The sequence below is a fragment of the Lactuca virosa genome, chromosome 4 (assembly GCF_052849685.1).
Source record: "Lactuca virosa cultivar CGN04683 chromosome 4, Lactuca_virosa_CGN04683_v6, whole genome shotgun sequence".
NCBI classification, from domain to species: Eukaryota; Viridiplantae; Streptophyta; class Magnoliopsida; order Asterales; family Asteraceae; genus Lactuca; species Lactuca virosa.
In genome coordinates this window covers 156,335,295-156,356,388 of record NC_136429.1, presented here as the reverse complement: position 1 = coordinate 156,356,388, position 21,094 = coordinate 156,335,295, and the positions used below count along the sequence as shown (strand labels likewise).

At 39.9% G+C, this 21,094-nt stretch overlaps 1 protein-coding gene across 1 annotated transcript; it reads right to left on the bottom strand.

Moving 5' to 3' along the window:
• Window positions 1-3,298: 3,298 nt before the first annotated feature.
• On the bottom strand, window positions 3,299-6,716 carry LOC145107587 (aldehyde dehydrogenase family 2 member B4, mitochondrial-like). Its single transcript, XM_079044490.1, has 11 exons — window positions 6,531-6,716; window positions 5,819-5,953; window positions 5,589-5,731; window positions 5,248-5,401; window positions 4,940-5,169; window positions 4,716-4,805; window positions 4,456-4,629; window positions 4,243-4,380; window positions 3,962-4,099; window positions 3,805-3,866; window positions 3,299-3,716 (listed from the first exon to the last, which is right to left on the bottom strand). The coding sequence occupies exons 1-11, from the start codon at window positions 6,607-6,609 to the stop codon at window positions 3,443-3,445; spliced, it is 1,617 nt and encodes a 538-aa protein (XP_078900616.1). The 5' UTR covers window positions 6,610-6,716; the 3' UTR covers window positions 3,299-3,442.
• Between the last annotated feature and the right edge of the window lie 14,378 nt (window positions 6,717-21,094).

Below are 21,094 nucleotides of genomic sequence, written 5' to 3'. Positions count from 1 at the left end.
TCTCCCCAAAAAACAAGTAAAAACCGAAAACAAGGGGGTATGAACTCACCTTGCTTAGTTGTTTCGGTTTTGAAGAAGATGTGAAGAAGATTTTTGGTCCTAGCAACACCTTGAGTGGATTTCGAACTTGGATGGGTTCACTAGAGGGCATGATCATGAAATTAGGGTGGTAAGGAGGATGAATGAGTTCAAAAGAAAGTATGCTACTTAGATTTGTGAGATCTCAACACTAGAGTGCAACTTGATGTGATTTTTGGTTGAAACCTCCTTGAAATGCTTCTAGTTCTCGAAAATTATTGATGAGAGGGCAGAGGTGTTCTTGAATGTGTTATACTTAGAGAGAGTTTTGAAATGGTTTGTGTGTGTGTTCCTTCCTTTGGTCGTGAATAAGAGAGGAGAGAGGAGAGAAAGAGGTGAAGTGACTATTATGGATGCATGTTGGACCATGCATGGTTATTTGTTGTGTAATATGGAGGTGGCAACATAAAAGTCAACTCTTCTTAATCTCTTTTTTTTATATATAGTTGGGCCGAGAGGGAGAAATGAGAGAAGTGGTTTGGGCCTTTAGTGCTTGAGTCCGTTAATATGAAGCCCAAATTGATGGTTTTCGGCCCATTGGGCCCTTAGGAGGGTTTACGGCCTAATCTTGCATAAAAGAATGGATCTGTGGCCCAATAGGATTAATTGGATTTGTTATGGCCCAACAAGGCCCATTAAGGTAAACCAATTCATTTGGGGTCCATTATGGCCCAAAATGTTAAGTTTCATGAAAGTGGGTCCAATTAGGGCCCATTTAAGGGTCCTAAGCCCAAAATAGTCAAATTGGAGGCTTATTGGTCCATTAGGCCCAATAAGGAAATCCTAGTCCATAATGGACTTAAACCGGGATTTTAGGGTTTCCAATCTTTTGTTGACCATTTGAAGTGTTTGTATAGAGTGTTTGATGGAATTTTGTTGTCATTGAATAATCATCATGCATACTTTCAAGTTTTAGCCACAAATGTTACTCTTGTTAATGTTTACAAAAACCTTAGAATTCCTAGTTGTGACATCCGTGAACTAAAGAATGGAACAACAACATCTATATGGCTGCATACAACTAAATATATACGTGTCAAATACAAACACCACAAAAAGGCCCAAGCCCATCATGATTGAAATCACCATAGTGATTTCGGTCCTTACAACCGAAAACATAATAAACCCAATAATAAAATACTATACTAAGCCGAAGAACAATTAACATTTAAAGCCCAACATAAACCACAAAAATATGATCCAACATAATTCCTACTCGCCGAGTTTTCCTCCTTGAACTCGACGAGTTGCCCCTTTCTAATGCAATTTATTTTCTTTAATAAGTCTTCTAGATACCGGGTGTTACACATACCTTAATTTCCATAATTTGCAAGATTAACATCTCTACATTCAAATTTTCTTTATAACCTTGGGTTACCTTTTATCATAATTTTGTTGGTGATTTGTATCACCAATGTTGGTTAAGTTTAATGAGATTAACTTGTTTACCAATGTAATATTAATAAATATTGAACAAGTAAGGTTGGTACGGAGTGAACACTTGTTTGAGTTTATTTAGATTTAAAGTACAACGTTATTTAGGGGTGAAACCCCTGAACTGACGGGGATCCGGAGGTAGCGCCCCTGGTAGCGGGGTCCAAGGGGTGGCAACCCCTGGTGAGGTCGATATTGCTTTCTAAAAATGCATGAAAATCCGAATTTATTAATTTTAGCCCGGTTTTTATCCTAATTATAAACCCGGTTTAGTGACAGCTTTTTGATAGTAATGAAACTGTTTTATGACAGTTTAAGTCGGTTTTTGGACATTGGTTGATATACTCGTTTTTGGTCATTATTCTAATATATACAGGACATAACATCCATCATTCTCAGTTCTTGATCTCATACTGAGTTTTATCTAATTAGAATTTTTCGAACATACCATCGAAATGCTTCAATCTGAAAGTGTAATTCACGACTCTCAGTAATCCAAACATTCTTAACCCCGATTTTCTAAAAATTCGAAGTACCTGAAGATCTACTTTATACTTGGATTTTAAAATTCTTACATTTGAAGTCCATATTCTAGTTAAATGAATTTAGTGAGTGTCATTCTTTAACTCCTAATCTTAAAGCTTCTAACTTTAACTTTCACCTAACAATTAATTAAATTTTAATTTAATATTTAACTTAAACTAAAACTGAAATTTTAAATCAGTTATTTTTATTTTATTCAATTTAGAAATAATTTTTCATTTATGCATATTTTATGTTAAGGGTTAAAACATTTACCCCAAATTGCGGATGTTACAAGTTCGTTACTAATTCTTTCATTTAACATGTTTACATAAGCCCTCCATGTGTCCAAGTTATTATTAAATTTGTCTCCAAGTTATTATTCTTATTATCCTAAATGAAGTTTCAAATATATCTAGAGTTGCAGAGGATACCTCTTTGAAAGAATGAAGCAACATATTTGGTTTTTTCTGCTAATTATCGATACTGTTCAAGATAAATGGTGAATTACAAAAATAGTCCACTAGTTATTTCTTAATCTATGTCTTTCAATGGTCCAAATAACTTCATTTGCAACTATGGTCCCTATTTCGGGAATGAATTACAAAAATAGTCCTTGAAATATTTCTCCCTCTACATATTTCATCAGTTTACATTTCCTTTTTTTGCAATTATGGTTAGACCTGTCAATGGGGCGGGTTTTGACCTGATTCGCTCCAAACCCGTAAGAATTTTACAGGTTTGGATTTTAATTTATGATTCGTTTACCCGTTTACGACTCATGCTCGTTTACCCTTTTATTAAATGGGTTGGGTATAGATCATTATCGATTCGCTCCACTTATAACCCGCCCCATTATATATATATATATATATATATATATATATATATATATATATATACACACACACACACACACACATGACACCAAAGTATGTAACTCTATGTCTAAGTAAAATCTAATTCTTATTGTATTGGACTTTGAGCATTAATTAATGTATATTTGTTTCCAAAGACATTTCATATATTTTGATAAATGTTACTTTGTGGCACACATTAAAACTGTGAGGGTCGGGTTAATGGGCTGGGTATTCGTCGATTCGGTGGATACTGGTATGCGATTACTCAAAACCCTGAGGGTTATTGGAGCAGGGCGGATCATGTTTTCAAATTTTTTAAAAGGTTTAGATCAAGAGTGATTCACTCCAAACCCGCCCCATTGACAGGTCTAATTATGGTCCGAATCTGGAGTACAAGAAACCGATTAAAGAAAGTGTCATTCATATAACACCAACACACCAACTGACAAGTTATTGTATAAGTTGATACAAGTGGTGTTAAAAGAGGACCAGTACTTCACCAGACATCACATAACAAACACTGTTACATCATCAAAAGTATCACAAACTCACAACCAAGCTGGATTTTTCAATGCAGTAACAACAGCCTTCACCTGTAAATAATTATTAAGGCTGTAAATACCCTTCTCCCTTCCAATTCCACTCATCTTATACCCTCCGAAAGGAATTGCAGCATCAAACACATCAAAACAATTCACCCAAATAGTCCCAGCCCTCAATGCCCGAGTCAATCTGTTTGCTGTATCAATGTTCTTGGTGAACACACCAGCTGCAAGTCCATATCGTGTTGCATTAGCCCTCTTTATCACATCATCGATCTCCCTGTTCACAAATTATAAAAGATTAAAGATGTTTTCGAGTTTTTAAACATTGTATGTAACATTTTATGATATGATTATTTGCGATTTACTTGAATTTCAAGATGGATTGAACAGGGCCGAAGATCTCATCTTTTGCTATCAGCATATCATCCTGTTTCAAGAGAATTGCATATGTATAATGATGGTCAACATTTGATACATTTTGGTCAAGGGATATATTAGGGTTTTATTGGAAAACTTTTGTACCTGAACATTAGAGAAAACGGTTGGTTGGATGTAGAAACCTTTGGACCCTAATCTGTCACCTCCACATTCAAGAGTCGCATTGCTTTCAACCCCGGATTTTATGTATTTTAAAATCTTCTCAAATTGCTCCGAGTCGATCTGAAAATTGTACATGTGTACATTAAGCCAGGTTTGTTGGTTTAATCCATTTAGTCATTCTATACAGATTAAGTAAAAAAGAAACATTCATATATCAAGTGCTAACCCATTAAGTCCAAAAAAACAACCCCAAAAGCAAATACCTGAGGGCCTTGTTCAATACCCTTTTGGAAAGGATCACCAACAGTGCGTCTTTGAGCACGTGCTCTTGATTTCTCTATAAACTCATCGTATACACGCTCGTGAACAAAGGTACGTGAACCAGCACAACAACATTGGCCCTATATATTAAAATAATTAGCTCATTCATTTTGAGAGCAAAAAGATTGAAAATTTTAAATTTTAAAAGTACACACTTGATTGAAAAAGAGGGCAAAGTGAGCTAGTTCAACAGCCTTATCAATGTCAGCATCCTCACAAATGATAAAAGGTGATTTCCCTCCAAGCTCTAAAGTACATGGCTTAAGATTGCTTTTTGCAGCCAATTCTTGCACAATTTTACCGGTTTCAGTTGATCCTGTAAAAGCAATCTGCAAATGAAAGCATCGAATTATCAAATTTGATGCAAATGAGCATAATATAAAAGGATTTAAATATTTTAATACTAATTATTTACCTTATCAACATCCATATGGCTAGCAAGAGCTGCTCCAGCAGTTGGACCGAATCCTGAAACTATATTAAGAACACCAGGAGGAAGACCCGCCTACAGATAAAAGCCAATTTAACTATATTCCAAAAACATAATGTTTTTTTTTTTTTTTTGCTGTAATCTGTGATTCCAAAAATCAACAAATAAAAGGTGTAGCTATTTTTCCCATATATAAAATCTTATGGTACCTCATGGAGCAATTGTGCAACATAAAGAGCAGTCAATGGAGTTTGTTCAGCTGTTTTTAAAACAATGGTGTTGCCACAAGCAAGGGCAGGACCGACTTTCCAAGCAAACATAAGAAGAGGAAAGTTCCATGGAATGATCTGTCCAGCAACCCCAATTGGTTCATGCAAAGTATGCACTTGGTAAGGCCCGTCTGCTGGAACCGTTAACCCATGGATCTTATCCGCCCAACCTGAAAAAATAAATATGTACCTTATGAACTACAACTTGTACAATTTCTTAACATAGTTTTGTTATTAAATAAATATACCAGCATAATAGCGAAATAGACGTGTCAACATTGGTACTTCAGATTTTGCAGCCTGTTCATAAGGCTTCCCGTTGTCCCATGTCTCAAGGGCTGCAATGTCATCATTGTGTTTTTCCACCAAATCGGCAAATCTTAGCAAAACACACGACCTTTCCTGCAATGTTGAAAAGAGTTATTCTTTCAGCAAACCCTGAGCTGGCAAACACTGTCAGTACAGTGGCTCTTGTGGACTCACTGTCCACAAGGAGCTCAATCCACATTGGAATTGAAACGCTCAGAGCTGATGAGACTCGAACTCTTGACCAGTATAGAAAAATAAATGGAATGAAATTTTGTTTTACATAAGCACTCATTTTAGGCCAGGGCCCTTCATCGAAGGCCTTGCGGGCAGCGGAAACTGCCCTATTGATATCTTCTGCATCGCCTTCTGCTACATTGGCAATGACTTCCCCTGTTCGTGGATCCAATGTTGGGAATGTCTTTCCTGAAATAAACATATGAAGTTTCAAAAAATTTGTTAACATTATAAGATGTAATAACTGTAGCAAATACTAATAAAGCAAAGAATTACCAGATGCTGAATCAACAAATTTTCCATCGATTAGAAGCTGAGTGTAATTGATACGAACAGATGGAGTAATCGGCTCTTCAAGTGCTGCAGCAGTACCAAATCTTCGTAATTCGCCTTCCAAGTTGGATCTTTTTCCTGAAAAAAAAAAAACTGTTAAAATTTCGCAAATGATTGACCCGACAATGATTAGACAGAAAAAAAGGTTACAAAAACTAACAAGCACTTTAATCGGAAGTAATCTTAAATTAGTCGAAACAAACCGACAAATACGCTCGTGTTAAAATCTATGAAAAGTTATAATCCACATAACAACAACAGAACCACAAATCACAAAAGAAAAGGATTCAATCCAGAACAAATTTAGCAATTGGTATTAGTTATTACACTAACACATGGATTAACTCAAAAACCATGATCCAGATTCAGATTCTATAAACAAAGGAGTACACTTTTCGTATTTTATCAATCAATTGAACTTTTTGAGCCTTAAAGATTCAGTCGGCCATGATTCTGCTTTCAGCTTCTTGTTGATCAATATGTTGAGCAACCAGACAGTAGAAAACTAGAATTTTCAAGAAACGGCGATGCATATCACCTTTACCTTATCTCTAAGAAACTCCATCAAACACATAGACTACCAACTTAAAAAGATGATAACAAGCAACACCCAGATGATAATTTCAATGGCGAAAACAGTTTTGAGTCATCTAACCTGGAGAAACAATCGAAGAAGAAAGAGGGCGAAGAGAAAGTGACCGGGAGAGGACGCCGGAGAGTCTTCGAGCGGCCATTTACGTCGATAACCGGGTCGGCGTTTTCTGAGTTGTATATTTGTATTGTAGTGTCATATAGTGTGTGGTAGCATATTTATATATATAAAGTGTAAACACTAAGCAAGGCAACCACTGTGAACACAATCAACACATGATGGCATGGCATTGGTTGAGATTATTTCACGCTTTTTATATTTATAGAATAGTTTAAAACGTTATCTCAATCACTTACTTTAGGTGTGTCACACTAATAAGTCGCATCTATGGTATTCGACTCTATTTTATTATTATTATTATTATCAAATTTACAAGAAATAAATGGATAAGTTTCCTGAAGATAAATTGCGTGATTAAGTTTTTAGTTTATTGAAAATTTTGTAAAGATATATTTTTAGAATGTTGAATATAGCCGGACGTAAATGTTATTTTATGGAGACTTGCATAGATGTAAATTGTAATTATCAAATTCAATGTTTTAAAAAACGATTTTTAAGTTGAACCGATATTGTGACCGATTCCTGGTTCAACCGGTTCGACCGACCAGTTCAAACCGGTTTTTAAAACATTGATCAAAACATTTAGAAAATGACTTGGTTTCCTAAATTTTAAGTATTTTTATAAGTTAAAATACATGATTGTATAGGTTTTTTCAAGAACTTATTAAAACTGATAAAACAGTTACTGTTGATGATTTTTATGTCATGATTTTATGTAATTAGAATTCGCATCTACGTAAATTAATGTCATCTCATTCGTCCTTATATATTTTGGATGGAAAGTTATAACACTTTAATTTTCACAGTTTGTATTTTTAGGTGAATATGGTGGACTCATTCAGCTTTGTATTTCCCATTATAGTTTTTAAGGGAAAATGACTTAAAAACCCAATGAAGTTTCCAAACCATTCAAAAAACCTCAATCAAGTTTTGTTTGTTCAAAAAAAACCCAACGAGCTTAACTTTTTGTCTAAAAAGTCCAACAAAGTTCTAAACAGTTCAAAAAATCCCAATTTTGTTTTGTTTAAGTTCGTTGGGTTTTTTTAACAGACAAAACATGATTGGAGTTTTTTAAACGTTTTGGAAACTTCGTTGGTCTAACAAGTCATTTTCCCGATACGGTAATAAGCCACATCATATGTTTCTCTTATTTGACTTTCATGAAAGTATAAGTTAGTTAGGCTTTTTAGATAAAAGGTTAAGTTCATTGGGTTTTTTTGAATAGACAAAACACGATTGGGGCTTTTTGAACGGTTTGGAAACTTCGTTGGTCTAACAAGTTATTTTCCCGATACGGTAATAAGCCACATCATATGTTTCTCTTATTTGACTTTCATGAAAGTATAAGTTAGTTAGGCTTTTTAGATAAAATCTTAAGTTCGTTGGGTTTTTTTTGAATAGACAAAACATGATTGGGGCTTTTTGAACGGTTTGGAAACTTCGTTGGGCTCGTAAGTCATTTTCCCTAGTTTTTAATTGAATAAACATGTGGTGTAGGGTCTTGAAAATTGTACATATGACGGCGGGAGCACGAAGTGTAGATTGTGAGCTAAGGTACATTTTGAGATTTTGTTGCTATTAAATTATTGGGGTGGTCAAATAACGTAAAAGTTATGCTTTATCGGGTTCTTAAGGGTTTGTGAGTATTGAAAAAAGTTAAAAAATTAAATGTGGATTATTGGACATAAATGTGAGAAAATCTCTTCCAGACATTTGGGGAATGTTGGGGGCCTTAGTGTAAAAGAGAAAAATAAGTCCTTTCAATATTTGATTATGGATTAGATTATGTGATGGTTACAAAAATCATAAAACTTAAACCCTAATTCCCTTCTGTTTTCAGTTCGCCATTTAGAGAGCCAAGGAATAAGAGGACTATACGGTTTCAAGAAAAAAGTATATTGTTGATGACCATAAAGGTATAAAGATTACAGAAGAGAAAGAAGAAGAAGAAGAATAGAAATTGTATCTGTATTGTATATTGATTGAATTACAGAGGATTACAATTAAGGCATATATATTAAAAGAGGCGGCTAACTAATGGAGATATCTACGGAAACAATATTTGACAAAGTAATGTACATGTGGGCTAAATATATGGATCTAAATATGTGAATAGATATAACCGAGTTATATCTTAATATGCCCCCGCAAGATGGACGATCCAGTGAGAAGAACAATCTTGGAAATGAGATAATGAAACCGTGGTCTTTGTAAAGGTTTGGTGAGGGCATCAGCTAGTTGATCATCACCTGCTATGTGTTGCACCCGAATAGAACCTTGCTGTACTTTTTCTCTTACAAAGTGGAAGTCTAATGCAAGACGTTTCATTCTTGAGTGGAAGATTGGGTTTGCCAAATATGAAGTGGCACTCAGGTTGTCACAGTATATAGCAGGTATGGTAGAAGGTGAAATGCCTATTTCACTTAGCAATGAGATGACCAATTGAACTTCAGTAGTTGTGGATGCAACAACTCTAAACTCAGCTTCTGTAGAGCTTTGAGCAAGAGTGCTTTGGCGTTTGGAGCTCCACGATATAGGACTTGAACCAAGGTAAACAATATATCCAGTAGTACTTCTATAGTTATCTTTGTCTCCTGCCCAGTCAGCATCAGTGAAGGCATGAAGTGTAAGTGGTGATTTTCGATGTATAACTATGCCATGATGAAGAGTGTCATGCAAATATCGTATTAATCGTTTCAAAGTTGCCCAATGTATAGAAGTTGGAGCCTGCATAAATTGAGACAAACGATTGACAGTAAAAGACATGTCTGTGTAACACCGGGTTCCTGGTATGTATTTAATTATAATTTTATTCATCTTTATGTAGAAACTCGACGAGTTGGAGGCCCCAAACTCATCGAGTAGGGAATGAATTTGGACGCGGGTTTTGAAATCTACTCGACGAGTTGGAAGCCTCAACTCGACGAGTAGGACTGCCAGAGTGAAACCCTAATTTCGGGGTTTTGCACCCTATTTAAGCATCCTAATCCCCACATGTTGGCCTCATTTACAGCCTCCAAGTACCAAACCCTAGATTTAGAAACCCTTATGCATTTGTGAGCTTGTGAGACACTTTTGAGTGAAGTTTTGTGTGTATTGAAGCTTATGAAAGAAGGAGAAGATTGGGGATTCAAGAAGAAGCTAGTAGATCCAGAGACTCCATTTCATTCTCATCATTTTCTGGTAAGCAAGTCTCAAACTTGCTTAGTAACTTCTTAGATCTCCTTATTATCATTTTATTGAGCTTTTGGTCCAAGAAGCATGATCTTGGGAAATGGATGTCCCAAGTGAGTATACCAACAGATCTGGAATCATGGAGGGCTTTCATAGCTTAAAGGTGCAAACTTTATGGCCATTGAAGCCCCATGCAAGCTATAGGACGTCATTTTAGCCTTTTAAGCTCCAAAAGGCCATGCATGGAGAGAAAGGTGGAAGCTTTACGTGTTCATGTAGTGTCTAGGGTCCAGATCTCAGTGTATATGCCTTAGTATGGAGTATTGATGGCTTGTGGACCAAGATCTAGATTCTAAAGAATTAGGGTTTGAGCAAAATCCATTGAGTAAGGGTATTAACGGGTAAAGTTGGAAACTTTACCCTTAAAAAGGACAATTCAGTGTATATGTGGAGTATGAAGCTTAGATATGAAGAATAGGGGCTTAATCCATTAAGATGAAGGAACAGACTGAAGAACTCGACGAGTCCATAGAGGAATTCGACGAGTTGGTTCGAATTGTCCCGACTTTGTAAAGGACAGAACTCGGCGAGTCTGAAGGAGGACTCGACGGGTTGACTCGTGTTATCATGACTGAGAGTAGCATAGAAACTCGGCGAGTCAGGGGGATGACTCGACGAGTTGAGTCAACTCAGGGTTGACTTTGACTTGACTGGACGTTGACTTTGACCTTGACTTTGACTTTGACCAAGGTTGACCCGTGAAAGGGATTTTGAGTATGGTATAGTATCTAAAAGGTTATTATGTATAGGGTGTGAGTAGAGTCGGTTGCGGAGCAGAGACACTTCAGCTATTCACACGAAATTGAGGTGATTTTCCTTCAGTAGGAACGCGTCTACGACACCAAGGCCCACCCGTGTATGTGATCTGATTAGTAGTTAAGTATGGGCGGGGCCCGTATCTCATAGATAGTTTATATGGTATAGATTTATATGCTTAGTTATACTTGTTGTCTGTGTGATACTTGTATGTATGTTTAGTAGCTGAGTGTGGGCGGGGCCCGTATCTCATAGTTAGTCGAGTGTGGGCGGGGCCCGTATCTCGTAGTTAGGCGAGTGTGGGTGGGGTCCGTATCTCCTAGTTAGCGGAGTGTGGGCGGGGCCCATATCTCCTAGACAGCGGAGGGTGGGCGGGGCCCGTATCTCCTAGACAGCGGAGTATGGGCGGGGCCCGTATCTCCTAGATAGCGGAGTGTGGGCGGGGCCCGTATCTCTTAGTAGCATGATTATGTGTATGGTATGTGGTAGTTTGGGGAGACTCACTAAGCTTCATGCTTACAGTTTTCAGTTTTGGTTTCAGGTACTTCCGGTAGCAAGGGGAAGATCTCGGGATGACTGCAGTGCACACACCGTTTGTTTAGCCTGAGATGTTTATACTTTGATATATAATTTTATAGATGCTATGATACTTTGAGATACACGACTTATGATTTTTATCTGATGTTTGATGACTATGGTTTTCTTAATGATTTAAAGTGAAATTTTTGGACTATATTTTTGGGATGTTACAAGTTAGTATCAGAGCCTTGGTTTGAGTGATTCGGGCACACTCTCGGGTGTGTCTAAACTCAAACTGAGGACTTGGTATAAAATTTCTAAAAAGAAAAACCATTTTTACAAAAAGGATTTTGAAAAGAGAAAAAGGGTGTGGTGCATGCAATCAGCCGAACTTAAGTAAGTACTCCCAAATTACCCATACCAGTTTATGTTATAATATGATTATGAGAACTGCATGCTAGATTAGGGCTAAGGATCTACGAATGATGCCTTGTATGCCTTTTATATGTGTATGAGAACTGCATGCTAGTTTAGGGCTAAGGATCTAGGAAGGATACCTTATATGCCTGCTGTATGAGCTTATTGAACTGTATGCTAGTACTGATTAGTCAGTAATATGATGGCCTGAGTAGGATATGCTTGATTATGGATACTCAATGCTCGAATGCTGCTTGCTTTGTGCTTCTAGGAGTCTTAGTTATCTTTAACTAACTAGTAAATGAATATGTTTAGTTACATATTGCGAGGACTAAATAATTTCAGAAGGTTAGTATTAGCTCTATTTCGGAGCTCTCATTTGAGTCTAACCATTGTAGGGTAGGACCTCTCATTCGAAGAATTATCTAGTCTTATTGATATGTAATAGTATTCGCGAGCTAGTTATGGAAAGGTAGTAGGGACTTCTTATGCAGCTGATGGCGGAGAGTGGGTCGGTGATTACTCTAGACCAAGACTAGGATGAGATTAGCACGAGAACAAAAGTAGTAGTAGAAGGGATTTGGTGGAGTCAAGGCAGTTCTTGAGGAGAGTACGGATAGATGTGGGAGGTAGTATGGGCTAGTACTACTGAAAGCAGAGGATCCGTACTCGAGTCAAGAAAGGCTGAGATGAATCCAGGGAACTTGTAGTGTGTGTGATTCCTCGAGTTATGATGAGTATTCTAATGTTTTTTATGGTGTATTTTCAGAATGGTGACGCTACGCACTAGACTAGTTGGCAATTTGGGAGCCAGTGAGGGATCAGGCTCGGGCTCTGGAGCCGGGCTGCTTGATGAGCAGATGAGAGAGTTCAGTTCATCTGAGGTCACGCGCAGTATTTTAGACCAGACTCCTGTGATCCTCGGTACGGTCAAGGAGGGCATCTTGGAGATACTTGATGAGAGGGTGGGTGTATTCCGCACCGAGATGGCGGCCATGCTAGGGGCGCGCATGATGACTTTCAGGGAGTTCCAAGCATGCAAAGCTCCAAACTATCATGGGGCTCGGGACCCCATTGCTAGCAGGAGGTGGTTGGCTGATGTCACCAATGCCTTTCGTACGAGCCGATGTCCCGAGAGGGACAAGGTCCGACTTGCTTCCTTTCTTCTGAAGGACAGAGCACGTGACTGGTGGGAGGAGGTCGGACATGCCATTGGTGATGATGCATCTCTCTATGCTATGACTTGGAGTGACTTTTCGACCAGGTTCAGGGCCGAGTTTTCACTTGTGATCGAAGTGCAACAACTTTCTAGGGAGTTCCAGGACCTCGAGCAGATGACTGAGACGGTGGCGGAGATCACCGACAAGTTCAGGGAGAGGGCCCTTCTCGTTTCGCAGTATGTGGCGGACGAGGAGATGAAAACGGCCCGGTATCATGAGATGTTAAGGAGCGACATCAGAAAGTTTGTGAGTCGATCCAGCTGCAAGACGCTGGAGGATATGATAACGAGGGCTCGTGAGAGAGAGATTGATTTAAAGATGGAGATGTAACACTTGTTCCAGGTATTACTTAATTTTTTAAGTTTTAAGGTTTTGGTGCATGGACTCGGGGAGTTGGGAGTCCAACTCGTCGAGTAGAGAGATTTGGGGGGACGTGGATCGGGACCTACTCGACGAGTCGGAGGGCCCGACTCGGCAAGTAGGAGCTATAAAGAGAAACCCTAATTTTTAGGGTTTGCACCCTATTTAAGGAACATAAACCGCCCCTTGTGGCCTACTTTATCACCCTCCTAGCCAGAGAAAACCCTAATTCGACCTTACACCTTCTTGAAAGAGAGTAAGAGCCTTGTGAGTGATTTTTGGGGCATTTGTGAAGGAATCTAGAGCTTGAAGAGGAAGGAGCAAGGGGAGGAGCAGTAGATCCAACATCTACATCATATTGGCCAGCATGCTAAGGTATAAAGTCGTGAACTTGATCTCTAGTTGCTTAGATCTCTTTGCTTGGAAGTAAATGGCCATTCTTGGTGCAAAATGGAGTCAAACTTGGATCTGGACTTATCACAAGGATAGGGTTCCAGATGTGGACCTCTTTAGGTCCCAAATGCCATAAAGTTTCTTCCTTTATGCAGTTTATTCACTTCCCATGCTCAAAAACCTTGTAAGAAGCCTAGTTTTGAAGTTATAGCCTTGAAGGACCTTGCATGCACGTAAAGTTTGCAAATTTACGTGGTATCTGCACTAGGAGAGATTGGATCTGGAGTTTGGGACCTTAGATCCCACTGAAAATGGCTGAACTTGAAGAAGACTTAAGGAACTCGTCGAGTCCCTAAGCTGACTAGAAGAGTCAAGTAGGGTTTACCTGTTTTCAGGTATCCCAAGTGATTTCGGTTCCATGAGTTTTCAGTTGTCATTGAGTTTTCGGTTTCATGGGTTTTCGTAGGGACTCGGCAAGTTACACAGGTAACTCGGCGAGTGGATGAGTTACTCAGAAAACTCGACGAGTTGCTGGATGCACTCGACGAGTTGAGGTCAACATGGACTGTTGACCTTAACCGGTGACCTTGACTTTGACCAGGGTTGACTATAATGGCAATTATGGGATTATGACAAGTTAATCACATGGTGATTATAGGCAGTTAGGTTGGAGCAGCGCGTGGGATATTTCTGATTTAGCTTGTCAGTTCGGCATTCGATAGGTGAGTCTTCTCACCATACCAATGGGTCTAAGGCACCAAGGCCGGCCCATTTTATGTTATGTGGATTGAGGATTGATTATGCGTTATGTTAGTATGACATTTGCATGGAAGACCACGAGGGGGTTCCCGTGGCATTTGGTATAAGACCTTGAAGGGTTTCCATGGCATCTTAGTATATCTGCATGTATGGTTTGCATTATGTCTTGTTTGGTAGTGAAGACCTTGTGGGGGTTCCCAAGGCAGGAAGACCTTGTGGGGGTTCCCAAGGAAGGAAGACCATGTGAGGTTTCCCATGGCAGACAGTAAGACCACGTGGGGGTTCCCGTGGCACTAGGTGTAAGACCCTGGAGGGTTTCTATGGCTTCCTTATATGTTGTATGCATGGCTTATGTGGTAGAGATAGCTTTTATAGCTAATATGATATGTGTTATGTGGATTGTGTGTGGGGTATGCTCTGGGGGACTCACTAAGCATTAGCTTACAGCTTGTGGATTTTTTCAGGTACATATGAGCCCAAGGGAAAGGGCAAGGCGTGATGGCGCGACGTGCACTCTCACTCGGGCGTTTTTATGGGACACTCTGACATTTTGAAATAAAATTGTAATTGACATGAATTTTGGAAAAATTTGTATTTGGATTTCATGGATTGTGGAAATGTGATTTAAGTAATCAAAAATGAAAATTTTCTTTTGAAAAATTGGGTTGTTACAAGTTGGTATCAGAGCCTTGGTTTCAGGGATTCAGACACACTCTCGGGTGTGTCAGGATTCAAACTAAGGAAATGGTAAAATTGTTTTCAAAAATGAAAGTTAAAAACTTTCTAGACTGGAAAAGAAGAGAGTGCAACATGTGTGATCATCCGAGCCAAGTAAGTAGTTCCCCAATGTGTTAGCCATGTTATACTGATATTTGAGCTTTGATAATCATATGGATTTTGCTATGTGTATGCTTTTTAAATTGTATACGGTTAGGAGCTTATAGCCTAAGAATGATTGATGTGGCCTTATTTCCTGTTCCTTGTCTGGTTGTGGTCCTAGGGTTGAATCTCTTATTTGAAAGTCTATTTGATCCTTTTTTGTGTATAATTTGCATGCATAAAGGCAACCTGTTATGATTGGTTTGATTGATGTGAGTAGAGCAAATCTTAGGGCAGTCTGGGATTTGAGATATGCGGTAGTATGTGGGATATGGTTTATTCTGCGACGAATTAGAGTTATCAGGTAGAGCCTTGGGGAAAGGTACAGGTAGGTGTGGAAGGTAGTATTGGGCCCGTACAACTTAAAGCACAGGACCTGTATCCGAACCAATGTTAGATCTGACAGCTCTAAGGAGGACCGGTGTGGGAAGATCCCCTATATAGATGTCCTGATTATTATGGTTTACGACATTTCAGTTCAGCATGGTGGTGACACGATTTGGGACATGGGGATCAGGATCTGGATCCGGATCGGGCAGCGGTGCAGAGACAATTGATGAGAGGCTGCACGAGATCATTGCAGCCAAGGTGACGAAGGGCATCCTTGACGCGAACCCAGTGATCCTTGGGATGGTCAGGGAGGGGATGATGGAAATCATGGAGGAGAGGCTCAGGTCATTCCGAGCCGAGATTGTTGTGGGCCAGATCGGGGACCGAACTCCTCGTTTCGGGATTTCAAGGCGTGTGGAGCACCGCAGTTTTTCGGGGTCACGTACCCCATTGTGAGCCGACGCTGGGTGGCAGACATCGAGAACGCCCAATGTACGAGTTCTTGCTCGGACGCGGCAAATATGGGATTTGATTCATGTATGCTGAGAGATAGAGCCCGAGACTGGTGGGGCGAGGTGACTAGTCAGGTGGGACCAGTCGGTGTGGCTGATATGACATGGTCCGAGTTTGGTCGGCGATTTGACTTGGAGTTTTCACTAGCTATTAAGGTGCAAAGGATGGTGAGGGAGTTCCAGGAACTCCAGCAGACCACCAAGACTGTGGCGGAAATCACCGCCAAGTTTTGGGAGCCAACATTTTTGATTCCACAGTATGCTACCGATGAGGATATGCGAAGGACGAGGTATCACTCCATGCCGAGGGAGTTCTAAAAAGCCTAAGACCTTAGATTCTTTCAGTAAGGGCCAGCAGGGTCGGGGCCGGTGTGCCAAGTGTGGGAGATCTCATGGGGGAGCTTGCCGGGGGATGAGCCCGATATGTTATATGTGTGGTTAGTCGGGCCACGTGAGCAGGGACTGCCCCAAGAAGGGCTTGATATGTTTCCACTGCAACCAGACTGGCCATAAAAAGGCCGATTGTCCGAGGTTGCAGGGTGGGGGAGGAGTAGTGGCAACGCCTGCACCCGCCAGGATGAGGCTTACTGATGGCCGCCTTGCTAAGGCCGATGCGCCAACGGTGAAGAGTCGCACATTTCAGTTGACTACCGAGGAGGCTCGGCCAACGCCAGACCTTGTGGCTGGTATGTATTTATTCTTCTCCGCTCTATGTTTATTTGCATTGCTTATGTGTACATTGTGCTTGTATAGGGACCTTTTTGGTCAATGGTATGTCAGCTCATGTTTTGTTTGATTCGGGTGCTACCCGATCGTTCGTGTCTCTTGCGCTCAGCAAGAAGTTTCGGGATGTGCCGGGGACTTTGGATTCCCCGCTCGAGGTAGAGATTGCGGATGACCACACTGTGAGTGCTGCGGGAGTGTATCAGGACTATGTCCTGAATGTGATGGGAGAGAGATTTCGTGTTGACTTAGTCCCGATACCGTTGCGAGGGTTGAAGGTGATTATCGAGATGGATTGGTTGGGGGCCAATAGGGCCATAATCGACTGCGAGCGCCAGTTAGTGAGGGTTTGAACCCCAAATGGGGGAGAACTGGTTATACATGGTAAAAGGGCCTCGCAGGGGCCAACCCTCTGTTCGGCTGCAAGGGCTAGGAGATTTTTACAGCAGGGATGTACCAGATTTCTGGCTTTTATTTCAGATACAAAGGTTGAGACCACGACAAATGTGGGCAGTGTGTCGGTTGTACAGGAGTTTCGGGATGTCTTTCCCGAGGAGTTACCAAGAGTGCCTCCGGAGAGGCAAGTCGAGTTTCACATTTATTTGGTGCCGGGTGCCGCTCCGATATCGAAGGCACCGTACCGGCTAGCACCGCCCGAGTTGCAGGAGGTATCTGTGCAGCTTCAAGAGCTGTTAGCCGCGGATTTATCCGTCCGAGCAGTTCCCCGTGGGGAGCTCCGATCCTATTTGTGAAAAAGAAGGATGGATCGCACAGGATGTGCATTGATTATCGAGAGCTGAACAAACTAACTGTAACGCCCGTAGATCCGAGCTAGTCAATTTAGAGATAATAGGGGTCGGAAACGACTTTTTGACAAAAGATTATTTAGAATAAATAATCTTAACCGAGTTGTAGAATATGTCTCAAGGGTTCCGTACATATAAAGAACGCCGAAATCCGAGTTATAACGAAGAAGTTATGGCCCGTCGAAGTTTTTCGGCAAAACCAGCACGACACCGGGAGACGTAAATAGTGAATTTATGATAGAGGAGTTTTTAGCCTTAGTAATCTAAACAAAAGTTTTAGTATACGTTAAACTGAGAACATAAAAAAAAAGAACGCCCAAATCTGACTTCGTATGAGTAAGTTATGAATTTTCTAAGATTTGGCATACCAGTGCATGACCCGAAACTCGAATTTTAGTTCGAGTGGTTTTTGGCCTACGCAAACTAAATGAGAGTTGAAGATCTCATTAATAGGAACTCAACGATAAAAAGACAGACGAAAACGGAGTCCGTATGAAGGAGTTACGAATTCTTCGCGGCCATTTAACAGTCTAATCTCCTCCTACTGTTAAATTTAAGATCGGTTGAGAATTAGCCAACGGAGTCTAAATGAAAGTTGTAGATCTTGTTTTTACCTACGTTTGGAAAAAAAAGAACGTCAAAAACAGAGCTCATATGCGAAAGTTACGAGGTTTAGAAGTCGGCAGGGTGTTGCTGCAAAAGGGGTGACGTGGCTGATTATGGGCCAATGCTTTCTCCCCAAGGCAAGCCACCAGAAGGTGACATGTGGCATGGACTCAACGAGTAGGAGGACCTACTCGACGAGTAGAGCTGTTTTCCAGCCTATAAATAGAGGTGCCGAGTTCCCTCATTCTTCATACCTTTCCAAACCATTTTTTCTCTCTCTAGACTCTCTCTCTAGCCCCCAAACCCCCCCTAAAGCCTAGGTAAACCCCCTAGCACCCGAAGGAAACCCCGAGGCTCCCAAAGCCCCGAGAAAAGAGCCTTTCGGCTCGGGAACGCTGCTCCGGCGAAGCCCGGTTTTGAGAAAAACTCGTTGTAAGTGAGCTACGCCTAACCTATCTTTAGTATAGCTTATGTTTTAGTATAGTAATGTTATTAGGACCTTATAATAAGTACTTGGGCTATTATTATGGGTTATATAAGTATCGTTTAACGCTTATATAATAGTAATAATAGCTAGACTATTAATTTGTCTCGGTGAATATTAGACTAAACTCTAGTGGTAATGATACTAGGTTTTGTCCGAGGAAAATTGTGTTAAGAGTAACGAAGTGCTGTCCGAGTACCGAGTCACCACCTAATTAGGTGAGTGCATAGTTACTTTCATCTTACACATAGATATGAAGTATTTAATATAAATTACATGCTATGTGTGCATATTGTCTGTATAGTTGCCGTTTATGCTGGGCGAAAGATTTTTATACATGTTTTAAATGATTTAAACTGTATATGTATTTTATATCTACAAAATGTGTTGGGTAAAACATTGGTAGATGAAATAGTTGCTGTGTGACAAAACAAATTGATGAGAGGTGATATAGACCATGAGATAAGGGTGAGAGGTAAACCATAAGAGAAGCCTTTTACCCATGTGTTGGCCCCGTCATTCAGCAGAGTATGGATGACAACCACGGACTATTCTAGACAGTCCAGTGGACACTAGCTGGCTCGCAACCTGTAGGTGTTTTGAATTGTGTATTCACCAACTGTACTCTAAAAACCCATTGACATGTATTGTGAGTGGATTCTCGGAAACGATACTGTCGATAAACGAGATAAAAACCCATTGACATGTATTGCGAGTGGATTCTCGGAAACGATACTGTCGATAAACGAGATAAAAACCCATTGACATGTATTGCGAGTGGATTCTCGGAAACGATACTGTCGACAAACGAGATAACCCTGGCAGCTATGGACTTAGTGCCTGATGAGCAAACCCTGGTAACTATGGATTTAGTGCCCGTTGAGTAGACTCTGGCAACGATGGATTTCGTGCCGATTCCTTAGGATAATCCTTAGGAATAAATGAACGAGGAATAGTTGATTCTTAGGGTAGAATAAAGAAGATAATGGGGATGGGTAATTGGGTTGATTGTTTAATTATTTAAACATAATAATTATATTATTGTGGGTTGAAAACCCTATGTACTCACCAGGTTTCCCAACCTGACCCACTCAGTTTATTTGAATCACAGGTGTCGATATGAAGTTACATTACACTAAGAGATTAAGGAGATATAAGTCACTAGTGATAATAAATGTAAGTTCTGTTTATGCTTATGTTTCTGTATTAACGATGACATCCCAATGTTTTAAAATGAATAAAAATACATTTCTTCGGAAATGCTTTGATAACGTATTAATCATGTTTTTCTGGGAACAAATTCCGCAACATTTTTATTAAAAGAAGTACTCTGATTTTTATAAAACATAAACAAAATCGGTCTTTTCTGGCCGTGAAAATGGGGATGTCACAGTTGGTATCAGAGCATTAGTTTAAGCGAATTAGGAATATGGATTTATTTCTAGACTTAAACTTAGAATGCTAAGCAATGATTGTGAGGAGTGTGTCTAATAAAATTTAGGTAATACACCTGAATAGACACAAGCACTAGCTTATTTAGGGAAAATACCTAACATGCTTTTATGTGCTAAATGATTTATGATATGCATTATATGATTGGATCTATGGTCTATTGCCAACCGGATCTGGAAACTTTATGTGTTCGGGTTTCTAAATGTTTAATTACGATATTAGAACTGGCATATAACTTTTCAGAGAGATAAGGGGATTTATACGTCTATCGTAAATAAAATCTTTCCTATCTTAAAATTCTCGCATCGGTACACCGAACGTCTTCTTGGGTATACAAAACGTCATGGTGAAGACATACTAGGAAATATCCGCGGAAGATGACAACCTGAGCCTAAGAATGTGATGTGTCATGCATCGGTCGTTGCGCCTGCACCCGAACCTATCACAATGGCAGAAGTTCAGGAAGTGATGCGAACCATGATAGAATGAGAAAATAGAGGAAATGAGATGGCTTACGATAGTGAATGATACCTATCGGGAGATATCATAAGAGAGGTATATTTCCTTTAGAATACGTCTGATAAAATAGCAGTACGTCTAGAGAAGTACGGTAGATCTGAATGTACACATTTGATTGGCGGGATGATAGAACGATTGGTGTAATTCCTAAAGTTTTCCTATCATCTGGAATTTCCATCACCAACCGAGTTGAAGCAGAATTGATGATTGAAGATACGCATGGAAGAAGTCCTAGTAGAGTCTAGGGAAAATTTTATGATTATTTGGACACACTCGTATGTGTTAAATTGTTTTGTGATTTTAGAACTTGGGGACTGCGAGACAATACTTGGGACGAGTATGAGTAGGTGTGAAAGGTAGTATATGCATATACTACCGGAAGCACAGGACTCACACTTGGATCAGGGAAAGTCACAAGGTTACCAAGAAGCTAGTAATTGATACAATTTTATTCAAGTATGTCATTACCATTGTTTCGGTAATGACTAAGAAGATTGTTGTTATTCCGACCCTAGTGGTCATATCGAATTGAGTCCGA

What these genes read in the sequence shown, in the direction of transcription:
- LOC145107587 (XM_079044490.1), bottom strand. Translation starts at nt 6,609, where the DNA reads ATGGCCGCTCGAAGACTCTCCGGCGTCCTCTCCCGGTCACTTTCTCTT. An exon ending in TTGCACAATTGCTCCATGAG is followed by an intron (nt 4,806 to 4,939) that starts GTACCATAAGAT and finishes TTTTATCTGTAG; the next exon opens with GCGGGTCTTCCTCCTGGTGT. An exon ending in GTATTGAACAAGGCCCTCAG is followed by an intron (nt 4,100 to 4,242) that starts GTATTTGCTTTT and finishes TACAATTTTCAG; the next exon opens with ATCGACTCGGAGCAATTTGA.